This window comes from Polypterus senegalus, chromosome 14 (genome assembly GCF_016835505.1).
Source record: "Polypterus senegalus isolate Bchr_013 chromosome 14, ASM1683550v1, whole genome shotgun sequence".
NCBI classification, from domain to species: Eukaryota; Metazoa; Chordata; class Cladistia; order Polypteriformes; family Polypteridae; genus Polypterus; species Polypterus senegalus.
Window position 1 is genome coordinate 129,868,152 of NC_053167.1, and position 14,962 is coordinate 129,883,113.

The 14,962-nt window shown below is 36.6% G+C and overlaps 1 protein-coding gene across 1 annotated transcript in view; it reads right to left on the minus strand.

Moving 5' to 3' along the window:
• Positions 1-14,962, minus strand: part of cachd1 (cache domain containing 1) — a 247,090-nt gene that overhangs the window by 49,425 nt on the left and 182,703 nt on the right. The window contains exons 9-13 of the mRNA XM_039736092.1: positions 12,717-12,950; positions 12,046-12,195; positions 9,467-9,590; positions 2,738-2,855; positions 746-914 (exon numbers count right to left, since the gene is read on the minus strand). Of these exons, the coding sequence (XP_039592026.1) occupies positions 746-914; positions 2,738-2,855; positions 9,467-9,590; positions 12,046-12,195; positions 12,717-12,950 (795 nt within the window). The remainder of the gene's footprint in view (positions 1-745; positions 915-2,737; positions 2,856-9,466; positions 9,591-12,045; positions 12,196-12,716; positions 12,951-14,962) is intronic.

Sequence of the window (14,962 nt, forward strand, 5' to 3'; positions counted from 1 at the left end):
AACCATATCTTGAGAAATATGTAGAGTAAGGCATGCAGGTTAGGTGCATTGGTGATCCTAAATTGTCCCGTGTGTGTGTGTGTGTATGTGTGTGTGTATGTGTGTGCGCACCTGGCAGTGGGCTGGCGCCCTGCCCGGGGTTTGTTTCCTGCCTTGCGCCCTATGTTGGCTGGGATTAGCTCCAGCAGAACACCCGTGACCCTGTAGTTTGGATATAGCTGGATGGATAATTAGCATTTACAATATATTGTGAGTCTTTATATTTCCAGTTTATGTATATGCTGATAATTCCAGAAGAAACTATTTAACAATATTTCAACAAAAAAAAGGATACATTTTGCAGGTTTTGAGCAAGCAACTGAATAAAATGACATACAGATCATGTGACATGACAAACATGATTGTTTTTCTTTTTTCCATGGACCGTATTCCCATGATTTGCTGTTGACTTCAATTATACCTTTAATTATGTCAAACATATTTCTCTCAATTCTGCATGGAAAAATAAGATTAAAAATAGTTCTAGGCCACCACTACAAAGTACATGTAATAAATAATATTAAAAAATATTTTTTAAGTTGAGCATTTCTTTAAAATCTTTTACAACATATTTTAAAAATAAAATCACATAGGTAGTAATCTATTTTTTAAAAATATATTTTAAAAGTATTTCACTATTGTAAGAGACTGCTCAAGAAATTCTGTACTGCTAAGCCACATTTCTTCACCCAAGTTTTGCACTTACCCACAGTCGCCAGTTGTTTAAAATGCAAGCATGCACTGGGCTGACCCAGCAGATCCAGACGATGGTAAAGCAACTTGCTGCTTGGCACTGTGTTGAGATTCTTAAGGTGTTTCACGGGTATTTCTGGCTGTACTACCACAATACACAGAATGAAAGATGTGTCTTGAACCTGTAATGAATATGTAAGTGGTTAGTGAAATCACTGCAGTTGTCACTTGAAGGTCATTTTCTTTGTCTATATTCCTAAAGAGAATAAGCTGAACATTTTTTTTCTCTTAAGTAGTCACACGTAGCTCTAAAAAGATAAAGATTAAACATCTCTACTATAAAACATTTTAACGTCACACAAGACAAGGCAGTGAGACAGAAGATCAGCTGCTGTACAGGCTTTTAACTGATTGATGCACAGAGCGACAAGCAGAACAAGCATCTTGGCAGAAGCAGCACAAAGTCCACTTCTCCTTAGCCTGCATTTAACTCCCCCCTCTTCATAACGCGAGGGGTTTGAGCGAAGCAATCAAGATCAGATCATCTCGGACAGACACTGACGACACCCAAGACAAGACATTACAACCTTAGGAAGCAAAACCCGTGAGAAGGTGACTTTTGCACGTCACACCCTACTTACAATCAATTTAAAACAAGTTCACTGACATCTAACTTAGCAATTGAATGAATGCTTTTGGCAGACAAACTTGAGGTGCTCCCAGCACTTAAAACGATGATAAGCAGAAGACGCAGCTTGCCAGCAGCAGCTGCAGAAAGCCAGCAGATGATCCGAGCACTTCTCCTTAATGTGCGTTCAGCCCTCACACCCTTCAGAATGCGCAGAGCAACAAGCAGAACAGGCATCTTGGCAGAAGCAGCACAAAGCCAGTAGCTGATCCATCCGCTTCTGCGTAGCGTGTGTTCAGCTTCCCCCCTTCACAAACCGAGTGGCAGAGACGCGAAGTGGCAAAAGGACAGCTGCTGTAAAGGCTTTTAAGTGATTGATGCAAAGCGTGACAAGCACAACACACAGTTGGCCAGCAGCAGCAAGACACCAGCTGAACCGATCGCATCTCCTTAGCGTGCTTTCACACCCCCTCTCCCTTCACAATGCGAGCAGCATTATAAATGCCATGAGAGAGAGAGATTTAACCATGCCTGGGGCAGGAAACAAAGGAAAAATATTGTTTTATACAAAAGTTTTCAAGTAAAAATGAAAATAATGCATATGTAACAATTCCCATGAAAATAACAATCTCTTTAAATTGTTTATCCGGTAAGCCAAACCTGGGGGAGAGCGAGGGAAACCAGCAGGGGGCAGAGCCCCCTAGTAATAATAATACCATTAATAAATCTGCGATGTAGTGGGGGCACAATAGCTGAATCGCGAAAAGACATTTACAGCTTAGCAACAAACACAAGCTAAAAGTCTATGTTCTACCAGACGGTTATGGCGAGTGCCCTCTTCTACGCGGTGGTGTGCTGGGGAGGCAGCATAAAGATGAAAGACGCCTCACGCCTGGACAAACTTGTTAAGAAGGCAAGCTCTATTGTAGGAGTAAAGTTGGACAGTTTAACATCTGTGGCAGAGCGACGGGAAATAAGCAGACTCCTGTCAATCACGAATAATCCACTGCATCCACTGAACAGTGTCATTTCCAGGCAGAGGAGTAGCTTCAGTGACAGACTTTTGTCACCGTCCTGCTCCACTGACAGACTGAGGAGATCGTTCCTCCTCCACACTATGCGACTCTTCAATTCCACCCAGGGGAGTAAATGCTAACATTTTTTTTTTACTATTTAATTTAATATTGTTTCTTTGTATCAGTATACTGCTGCTGGATTATGTGAATTTCCCCTTGGGATTAATAAAGTATTTATCTATCTATCTAAAACTGGGACAACTGTGGAACACACAGCAAAGGATATCACATAAAAATGCTTCCTCTTTAGTTTTATCATCAAACATATTTATGAGAGGCATTAGAAACACAAACAACAAACCAGTTTCCAGGCATAGCTGACGTTATAAGCATCTTTGCTTGTGTCTCTTAGTCTGTTGAGGTGCCATGAAAGTGATGAGTTGACTGGTACAGCAATGACCTGACTGCCCAAGGGAAGGCTGCAATAGAAAAACAGCAGCAAAACAAATGAATATATGCAAAGCAAAATCAAACATCATTCTGAAATTAAAAACCATACATTGTACTGGCATTTACAGTATTTAGCATACAGATTAAAAGTGTAACCTGACATTTTTTTTTTACCCCATCAAGTCACTTCTTTTAGCTCTATAGCTATTACCAGGAGAAAGGATAACAGGTAAAAATGTGAGCACACATACAGTAGGTTTTAATGAAGCAGTAGAGCCAACATGCTGTCAGACAGTCAAGAGAGACCAAAGAAGAAAACAAGGACATGGCTCCAGAATTTTCTGGACATCTTTGATACACTATTGTCTTCAATGTGTAAAACACATTGAAATGCTTAGCATCCGACAAGAGTTTACTTGTCTTTAGTGCAAGTCTGAAAGAACTACGGCAAGGTCTGTACAGAAAACCAGACATGGGCTAGTTCTGCTATCCGATCAGTATCACTTTCTTTCAAAATGGCCTCTGTTACTGCTTTCCTTATTAACTCACGCATTTCACTACTTCTGACCACATGTTTTTCAGAACAAAAACATGTTTTTAATGCAACTAAAAGAAAATCCCACGTTACAAAGAAAATAGTGATTGATACAGTCATATAAAAAAGTTTGGGAACCCCTCAATTCTTTGGACTTTTGTTTCTCATTGGTTGAGCATTTAAAGTGGCAACTTCCTTTTAATATACGACATGCCTTATGGAAACAGTAGTATTTCAGCAGTGACATTAAATTTATTGGATTAACAGAAAATATGCAATATGCAGCATAACAAAATTAGACGGGTGCATAAATCTGGGCACCCCAACAGAGATATGACATCAATACTTAGTTGAGTCTCCTTTTGCTCTTTTGAGCCTCTAGACGCTGTCCTCCTATAGCTTTTGATGAGTGTCTGGATTCTGGATGGAGGTATTTCTGACCATTCTTCATACAAAATCGCTCCAGTTCAGTTAAATTTGATGGCTGACGAGCATGGACAGCCTGCTTCAAATCATCCCATAGATTTTCGATGATATTCAAGTCAGGGGACTGTGACGGCCATTCCAGAACATTGTACTTCTCTCTCTGCATGAATGCCTTTGTAGATTTTGACCTGTGTTTTGGGTCATTGTCTTGTTGGAATATCCAACCCCTGCGTAACTTCAACTTCGTGACTGATGCTTGAACATTATCCTGAAGAATTTGTTGATATTGGGTTGAATTCATCCGACCCTCGACTTTAACAAGGGCCCCAGTCCCAAGATTCCCAGTCCCTGCACTGGCCACACAGCACCACAGCATGATGGAACCACCACCATATTTTACTGGACGTAGCTGGTGTTTTCCTTGGAATGCTGTGTTCTTTTTCCTCCATGCATAACGCCCCTTGTTATGCCCAAATAACTCCATTTTAGTTTCATCAGTCCACAGCACCTTATTCCAAAATGAAGCTGGCTTGTCCAAATGTGCCTGTGCAGACCTCAAGCGGCTCTGTTTGTGCTTCCTCTGCATCACTCTCGCATACAGCATCTCCTTGTGTAAAGTGCGCCGAATGGTTGAACGATGCACAGTGACTCCATCTGCTGCAAGATGATGTTGTAGGTCTTTGGTGCTGGTCTGTGGGTTGACTCTGACTGTTCTCACCATTCGTCACTTCTGTCTATCCGAAATCTTTCTTGGTCTGCCACTTCGAGCCTTAACTTGAACTGAGCCTGTGGTCTTCCATTTCCTCAATATGTTGCTAACTGTGGAAACAGACAGCTTAAATCTCTGGGACAGCTTTCTGTATCCTTCCCCTAAACCATGATGGTGAACAATCTTTGTCTTCAGGTCATTTGAGAGTTGTTTTGTGACCCCCATGTTGCTACTCTTCAGAGAAAATTAAAGGAGGAGGGAAACTTACAATTGACCCCCTTAAATACTCTTTCTCATTATAGGATTCACCTGTGTATGTAGGTCAGGGGTCACTGAGCTTACCAAGCCAATTTGAGTTCCAATAATTAGTTCTAAAAGTTTTGGAATCAATAAAATGACAACGGTGCCCAAATTTATGCACCTGCCTGATTTTGTTTGAACAATTATTGCACACTTTCTGTAAATCCAATAAACTTCATTTCACTTCTCAAATATCACTGTGTGTGTCTCCTATATGATATATTTAACTGACATTTTTTATCGTAACAACCAACGATTTATACAGAAAAATAATGACTATTAACAAGGTTGCCCAAATTTTTGCATCCCACTGTATGTATATATATAATATATATAATATATAAAATATACATATACACATATATATACATATATATACATATATACATATATACATATATATACATACATATATACACATATACACACATACATACATACATTTATATATATACATATATACACATACATACATACATACATACATATATATACACATACATACATACATACATATATATATATATACACATACATACATACATACATACATACATACATATATACATACATATATACATACATACATATATACATACATACATATATACATACATACATATATACATACATACATACATACATACATACATACATACACACACAGTACAGGCCAAAAGTTTGGACACACCTCCTCATTCAATGTGTTTTCTTTATTTCCATGACCATTTACAGCACTCCATCTCTCTCCTTCTTGGTCAAATAGCCCTTACACAGCCTGGAGGTGTGTTTAGGGTCATTGTCCTGTTGAAAAATAAATGATCGTCTAACTAACCTGACATCTGCACAACACAACTGCTGGTCCCAACCCCATTGAAAAAGCAAGAAATTCCACTAAATGACCCTGATAAGGCACACCTGTGAAGTGAAAACCATTTCAGGTGACCACCTGTTGAAGCTCATCGAGAGAATGCCAAGAGTGTGCAAAGCAGTAATTAGAGCAAAGGGTGGCTATTTTGAAGAAACTAATATAAAACGTGTTTTCAGTTATTTCACCTTTTTTTGTTAAGTACATAACTCCACATGTGTTCATTCATAGTTTTGATGCCAATGTAAATGGTCATGAAAATAAAGAAAACACATTGAATGAGGAGGTGTGTCCAAACTTTTGGCCTGTACTGTATATATAATATATAATATATATTATATACACATATACATATATACATACACACTCATATATATGAGTCACTAAATGGAAAAAAAACCTAAATTAAATAAAGTACTGGAATTATTATGAAATACAATTTACAAATTGTATCTTGGCTTAGTAGTTACCTTAGTTAATTATTACAGGTTTTATTAAAAAATGGCCTTAACTTTAAAGGCCAAGACTGAAAACAAGCACCAGTGGCACATGGGTACTCTCATCATATTATTTTCTAATGCCATTTGTATTCAGATCACTTTTTTATAGATAATCCTTGCACATATACTGAATCACACAAAGACAAAGTTGTTTAGCGACAGATGTGCACTCAAGTCATATGACAATTATTTCCCTAAACTGCTTTGCACCTATTATAAAGCCAAGAGGAAGTGTACAGCCAGTCTCTTTTTGAAAAGGCTGACTCTTGCAAAAACGTTTCTTTGTTTTCTTCCTAAAAACAACATAGATATACTGCGTAGCAAAGTAGCAAAACACTGTATATGCATTCCCAAGACATGGATCAACACTCAACGCTCTTGGCCTAGAAAACTGCCGATTCAGTAGTTTTAAGGCTTTTGTTTCCATGTTTAGAACCCAGTCACATCACTTTCATTTTAAAATGCAAGAACAGGCTATGTATTTTGTTAAGATAATAAAAAGCTGTTGGTATGGCAAGAGATAATTGTGGAATTAATATTGTGGATTTCAAGAAAGAAACAAAGAAAAAAAAAAGTGAGGTCAACAGAGTCAATGGTTTTTATTATCAAGTATAACAAATTGACATTTTTGTCCCTATAGGGACACTATTTAAGCCTTAATGAAAAAAGTAACACACCACAACACACTGCAGAACTGAATAATAATACTACTTTACATTTATACAGTGATATAGAGAATTTGTTTGTTTTTTAAGATACAATTTATGTGTTTATTGATGGTTGTATGAGGAGACTTGGCTATATTGCTCCACACTGCATCATCCATAAATTCAAACAAACCATCGCTTATCTATGAGAAGAGAGATCTGTATCACTTTTAGAATGTATTTGTGCCCTGTGTGACCTGATCATGTCTTGCTCATTGTTTGTGCTTTTTCCCCCAATGTGTAAACTTCACTAAAAAAATAAAGAGGCTGAACTGTACTGAAAGCACAAGGTTACACAAAACAGGGAAGCCTCTGTGTTTTCAAAGTATACCAGTAGAAAGTGCAACTTATTTTAATTTTACAAACAGAGGTTTGGGAGTTGCCAAGCGGCCCTTCTACTAAAGGTAACGGTGGTTGAAGCCTTAATTCTGAAAAATCACACCTGAGGGACATTATATGGGTTTGATGTTGAGACTTTATCTGTTTATTATTATGAAAGTGATTTCAACTTTTTGAATGCTAAGATTTATCTTACAGCAGTCATGTTCACTGCACAGAAGCCGAGTAACTGCTATCAGCAAATGAACAGCTCAATGCAGTAAGTAACACCTTTGCTAAGGTGTTTAATTCAGAGTAACTAATTAACAAAATGGCAACATGCATGTAAACACAGCCATTTAACATTCCTGCATTTCTGTAAGCAAGCATTCAGTTGTACTACATTACTGTACAAGTTTCACATAAAAAAAAAATATATTTTTTTTTTGTCTGTTTAAAATTTGTAGCTGTGCACAATGTTGTTTCTTAAATTACCGCTACAATTAAATAACCATGTAAGAATAAAAGTCTCTCCACAAATAGACAGTATACACAAAATACCACCAATGGTTTTTTTTTTCCTTTACAGTCTACCCCCCACATCTGCACTTTGGGTCTGCAAATTATTTTTCCAATAGAAATTCTAGGCCTAAACATTTTGGAAAGGAAAATTCAACTTAAAACACATTGTTAGCAATGGGACCTCTTTAATAAATAAGATGCTGGGATTTTTTTCAGACTGCCTTTTACACCATAATAAAGTATTCTTCTTCCAGTTGGACCGCACATGCAATTGCCTCTGCTTTAACATGGACATCTAAACGCATGGAAACTATTTTCCCTTTGCTGACTGCCCCTTTCAAAGAACTCTCAGTAGTTTTACGATAAGTATGTGTTCTAACAATTAATACTGGCAATGCAGCAGTTTAATTTAGATGAAAAAACAAAGGCCAAATTTCCAAACCTAATAAAAAAAAAAACAGTAAAAATTCTTCAGCTGGTAATAAAACACATGAGGCTTTTTTTGTTTAATACTGCATCTTTACTACATGAAAGGCCAGGGTGGTTTACATTTATTTTAACAAGCTCTGTAGGTAGTAAGCATTACATGTATTGAAGCCTGAAGAGAAACACCAGTATAGCCTCCAAATTCTACCAGATCTAGAGGTTTATACTCCAAACTGGCCACCGAAAGCTTTGAAAATCAAATGTCTTCAAAAATTAAATAGACCAAAACATACTGGATGTGATCTTCAAGTGCAACTTAAAAATGTTTAATTAGTATCTATAGAAAATAGTGTAAACACTGGCATAAATCCACTAGATATTTAATTAAGCATATAAGGATTCAACACCTTTGTGGACTTAACATCCTTTGGTTCATCTCACAGTTCACCACTTCTAGGTGTGCTTGCCTGTCCAACTATCATGTACTTTTTCAAGCTATCAAATCTTCCCATCAGGTGGAAGAGCAAAGTAAAAAGCAACTGAAAAACTAAAAGAAATTGATGGGTTGTGTGGATGGGGGGCAAGAATTTGGTGTGTCTGCACTAATACTGAAGCTTGAGTCTGCTTTGATATCCACTGTAATGCCAATGCCACAAAAGAAGGATGAGGTACCAAGCTGCTCTGCCCATGAAACCAAGACTAGGACAGAATAAATAATGGTGAAGGGCTATAAGCTTCATTTCATCGATAGGCCAAATATAATCTAAAGACACTTAAGAGTGGGTTACAACACTCTCATATATGCATGTGTCAGTGCGAAGTCATTATGTAATTTGTAAAATTCATACTTGTATATTTTACCTGTGAAATTGTCACATCACCTGCACTCAGTGAACAGCACTATACAAAAACAAGCTTAATTGAATGTGTGTATATCTATAACTGTCTGTCTATCTCTATATTTCTATATCTTTAATTTCTCTATACATACATGCTAAAATTGTATACAAGTGTCCTGTTAAGCAACTTTCTCATGGGCATATAATGAGTTTAGAGACTATTACTGATTTGTCAAAAAATAATCACCACCTGATGCAAATGTCAGCCAAAAAATGTGTTAGAACATTTACTTATGTGAAAGAAACTGATGGGGGGGGAAAAAAAACAATATTTAATTGTTTAACGCCAGATAAAAAAGCTTACATAGAAGCCATGCTCTAACTACCGAGATCTGTATGCACACAACAGCACTTCCAAAATTTTTTAACATTTTACTGTACAAAAACATTCAATAGAGAATTTTCTGCTCATCTGTACACCTGTGCCTACCTGAGGATATTCTGCCGCACCAGTTCAAACCCAGGTATATTCTCATAGTGGATAATATCTGTGTGGAGAGGGGGTTCAGTCAGCAGGTAAGGCCTTGTGAGTGAGGGATGCATTAGAGTATAACCTACAAAAACACAAAAAAGACAAGGCAGTGAGCTCTTTTTAATGTTCTGAAAGATTTTTCTACAAGCATGGAATAGGAAAAAAAATCTAATTCAACTACCAAATAAAATACCTTTCAAAATGGGTAATTCAACAAGTTGAAGGATTCCAAGACATCTACTGTACATACCATTGAAACTAAAGCACATAAAATTCTTATTCTCATTTCCAAACTTTTGTACAGAAGCTTATTCCCACCATGCAAACATAGAATTTATTCCATTACTTAACAATAATTATGTCATTTTACAATAATTACTGCTTTATTTCACTATAATATTGCCTGCTTGCTACTGACTTCATCATGCATGTGTGTGCTTCTGTCATCTAGCAACAGCTAGTGACAGAGAAATACAGCAAATACATAGTTTGTGATCAACTTGTACGGTTTTAATTGAATTAAAATATGTTTAGTTTATAAAAAGGCAGAGTGGTAAGCGCATCACTAGCATTTGGGCCTCCAGGCAACAGGAACATAAGTTTGACTGTCAGCTAAGTCAGGGAGTGCTTGGAGTTTGTATGTTCTCCCAGTGTACTTGTGAATATATTGGCTATCGGTGAATGAGTGTGGTTAACTGGAAAAGATTAAGATGGAATACTGGAAATGTGTCAGTTATACTTCACAATTACCAAAATATGTTTCGGCCTTCATGTGCTGTGAGGTAAATTACATCAACCCCCTTTTCCTGGGTATACTGTTTGCTATGCCTTTAGAATTTCCAATTATATCACAAGGCTTTTATATGTTATTTCTTCACAAAGACTGTTTAATAATTTCCTATCTTTTGACAAACATTACATATGTTGTACAAGTTTTAAAAAAACATGAAAGACTAGTTTAAACTAAACTTCTTATAACTTTTTTTTTTTTTTTGCAGACTGGTATAATGCATTGAACATTTTGCAAATCCATTTACCATGCCAGGGGTGCACGAGAGGTACCCATCCTACCAGCAGAAGCCAGGGCACACTTTTACTGGTGCCTTCTGTATACGAGTTTAGACTTGTCAATCAGCAAACAGTGCATGTCTGTTGAAATTAATGTTGGGGGTGAAGGAATATTCTGTTATAACACATATAAATAGGGGGAGATTATACACAATTCACGACTGTGCTAGGACTGGACCCAGAAGGTCTGTAAGTTTGAGGTAACTAGCCACTTTCAGGCACACTATAATTGACAATCAATTAATAGTCTAATTCTTGAAGCTATGTTTACAAGTATCGTATTGTGGCAATAAATTTGAGCTTGAACACTGATGTTGTACTAAATGTGTATTTAACGTTAATAATAAATATAGGATTATATTTTACATTTGTTGATGCTAACATTCATTTCCAATCCTGTAAAGTGTATTTTTCAGTAAATTCATATTTTGATTATTTTATTGATGCAATCATTAACCAATCTGTGTTAACAAACACAGAAGCAATTTTGCCATATTTATAGCATATTACTACAAAGGTATTTCCATCATATACTGTGCAGTACTACACATCTTCACTGATATAGCAACATCTCACATCATTCATTCAATTAGTAACATACAATTAAGATTTTTAACAGCATTCTGTCTCTATTGTTTATTATGTGTGTGCTGGAATTACTGTTGTATGTTTTCAAATAAGGCAGATGTTCATGGACAAGATCCTACTGGTTGCAAGTCTGTTTGCAGCATGGGGCTCAGGGCACGGATCAGCCCAGAAAGATGCCCTGTATTTTGTTGAACACATACATACATATATCACAATAAACCCACTCAAACACAGTAACTGTTATAAGACAAAGATGATCTAATGTATGAACACTAAACTGTGTGCCAACACATCACCTGTTTAAAAAAAAAGCATCTATGGCAAATAACTGGATTAAAAATAAACTGTGAAGTAACACAATTCTTTTGCAAAAGTGAAGCAATTATCATTCTTTTGAGTGGCGGGAATAAAATTTCGCAACTTCTAGACTGGCTGCTGCAAGGAAAAACAGATTTAACAGGAGAAAAGTCCAAATTTGCCCCACCTAAAGTATGTATATAAAGTCTTCCCTCCTCGAAGACTCCAGGAGGTGCCACATATTCAACGAGTATCAAACATAATTAGAAGCACTCATTTTATTTTAATCATATTATCAGGAGTTCTCTTATTTTCCTGGAAACCTGAACTCCCTCATTATTTCTCAAGGACTGCACATTCTTGCCAGTTCCCTGTTAATTCCTTGGGCTTTTATTTTTTATTTCATTTTTTTTTTTTTTAAATCAGCAACACCCAAGGAGACTGATTTTCCCACACCACGACATCTAGTCCTATTGCTATTAGTAAACGCACATGCAAAGAAAGTTTTCGGTCATGTCTTCACTCTTTGTAACCTCACACATTCCAGATAATAATGAAGAATTAGACAACACTGAAGCACACACCTTTGTTATCAATCAGAAAAGTATAGGATGCCAGGGAGTCTTGGTAGTATGTTACATCTTCAAGAATATAGGCCAAGTTGACATCAACTCCCACAATTCCAAGAAGCAAATTGCCAAAGTAACATGGTCGACTGACTGTCATTATGAGGCCTAAAAAGAAAAAGTAATCAATAATTATCATCGCCATGACTGGTTTGAAAACCATTTTACTAGCTTACTATCATTTCTCCTGAAATTTATAATCATGATGATATATTTTTGTTGTTTTATGTATTACTTCATGGAACATTTGCTGGACAAGAATCATGATGGAAAACAGCACCACAGGAACTGCCGGAAATGCTCATTAAAGTTTCTAAGGCAACCATGCCCAGATCATGATTGTTTACAGTCTCAAAATATTTCAAGTCCATCACATCACTGGTAGCATAGTTTTTTACCAACTGATGGCTAGTGAAATGGGCTTCATATACAGTATCTTCTTTATGATGAATATATACATAAGCTTGATATACAGTTTTGTTACAGCTCTGACAGCAAAATAAATACATAAAAGCCAAAGTTTAACCAATGACCACCAGGGTAATCATGGTTCATTTCACCACTGTACACTTCCAAAGACATTTTCAAGAAAAACACATTTGCAAAACAGTAGGTCATCAACCACATACCCTCTCCCATCTCATCAGTATAAGGCAGGCTGAACACGGCCACGTCAATCATTCTGTTTGGCAAGTTGATGTAGAAACGGCCAACTGTTGTTTCCAAGTTGCTTAACTGGTTCAGGACCATCATGCTGCCCTTGACCACTGGTAAAGAAGTGCGGTCAGGGACACCATATTTTGCAGAGTTCTGCTCAGCCAGGTCCCTCAAGAAGGCCAGTTCTTTTAACCCAGTTACTCCCTCTGCAAGACAAAGGAACGAGAGTTAAAATGAGGGGCATAGAAGATTCTTAGATTCTTTATTTAATGCTATTTTACTAATTTTATAAATCACTTTACAAAAAATAAACACAACGATGAAGTGTATAATCAATACTATTTTATAAACATTTATGCCTCATGTCAAACCAAATTCCTCCTAAATTTTAGAATGCAATATGTATAAATAGGTCCCTCATGTACAATAAGACATCCGTATACTAATAAGGACCCAGCGAATTATAATATACCATTAATCAGTTCTGGAGAAATTATGCAAAACCTTTAGATTGTTCCTCAAACAGAATCTTTTTTTTCCTAACATTATGTAAAATGAGATGTACTTTCCCCAATAAAGTACAGAAGATGGAACAGGATTATTCCAAATGAGAGAGAAAACAATTGATATTCATGACAGTACTATACCATCTGTTGTCGTGCATTTTAAAGACAGCACACTATAATACTTCATCCAGAAATACTCATCTTTCACATTTCCTTTCTAAAAAAGATCTCATTTGTTGTGCTTTAAATAACCCAGAAAATAACTACAGCATACAGTAATTTACCTTATAACTTAATGATCTGCATGCGAACATAATCAACAAGATGGTTAATCCTGCAGATGACACCAAAATAGGTGGAAGGGCAGAAAACGCAGAATAAGTAAAATTGTTGTTACAGAAGGACATGGACACACAGGGTCAGGCACATTTGTGGCTGATGAAGTTTAAGGTAAGTAAATGTAAAGCGTTATTTGTGGGCAGAAGATTTTAAAACACAATGAGAGAGGTGAAATTTGAAAGCACCCCAGATGAGAAAGATCTAGCAGTCATGCTAGTTAATTGGTTATCAACTACTGTACATTCAGGCGGTCTAAAAGACTAACCGTGTATTAGGTTGCATAGCACAGTGTCTTGAGTGCAATTCAAGTGAGGTTATGCTTAAGCTTTATAGCGCACTAGTGAGGACTCACATGAAGTATGTAAAACTTTGATCTCCATTTTACAAAACAGATGGAGCAATGCTCGAGAAAGTCCGGAGGAGAGCAACTAGGCAGATTCCAGGACTATGAGATATCAGCTATGAGGAAAGACTGAAGGAGTTTAAGAGGCGATATGATTGTAGTATTTGAAATTTTTTAAAGAATTAGTACAATGGATGCTGGCTGTTACTTCAACAAGAGAACAGGGATAAGACTGGAAACATGTTAAGTGCAGTTTTCACACAAATATCAGAACATTTTTCTTCACACAAAGAATCACAGACACATGGAATAAATGACCACATGGTAGGACGGAGAAGTGTTTCGGGGCCACCAAATTTGAACTTCATGTTATTTTGAAGAAACTAAAAGAACAGGATGGACAAGCATGTCGGGCTGAATCGTCCATACTTATCACAAGTGCCCTGATGTTCTATTCTAATGACTTAGAACAAAGTGGATTATAAATTAAAAGTACAAAGAACAACTGTTTACTTGCAACGTGGAATAAAGAATCGCAGACTAGGCAAATTGCTTAGAGTCATACTCAGTGAATGCCGAGGATAAAAAAGTTCAGTTTAATGGATTTAGGGAGCCGATTCCATGGATTTACATGAGCAAAACTCAAATGAAGACTAGAAACCTCATTTAAGTGTCAGATAACTGCCAAATATCTAAATAATAATAAACATGTTCTTGTGTTTAGCTGCTCGATATATGAACATTTATCCCTCTATTTCAGTCTCTGCTTTTCACATCCATTAACACATCATAGTGATTTGCTTAATAGATTTATACTAGTGTATGTAAGTGTATTCAAAAGTGTGTGTGCATATATATATATCATTGTATATCATTAATACAAGCATCTCCATATTTAAAAAAAAAAAAAAAATGTGCTCCTGTTCAAATTCAAAATACTAAACAAACTTACTTGCTGTCATCACTTGTACAAGGAGCACCGTTTTGAAGTGAAGGACAAACTGAAAAATTCCTAACTTATCAGAACAGC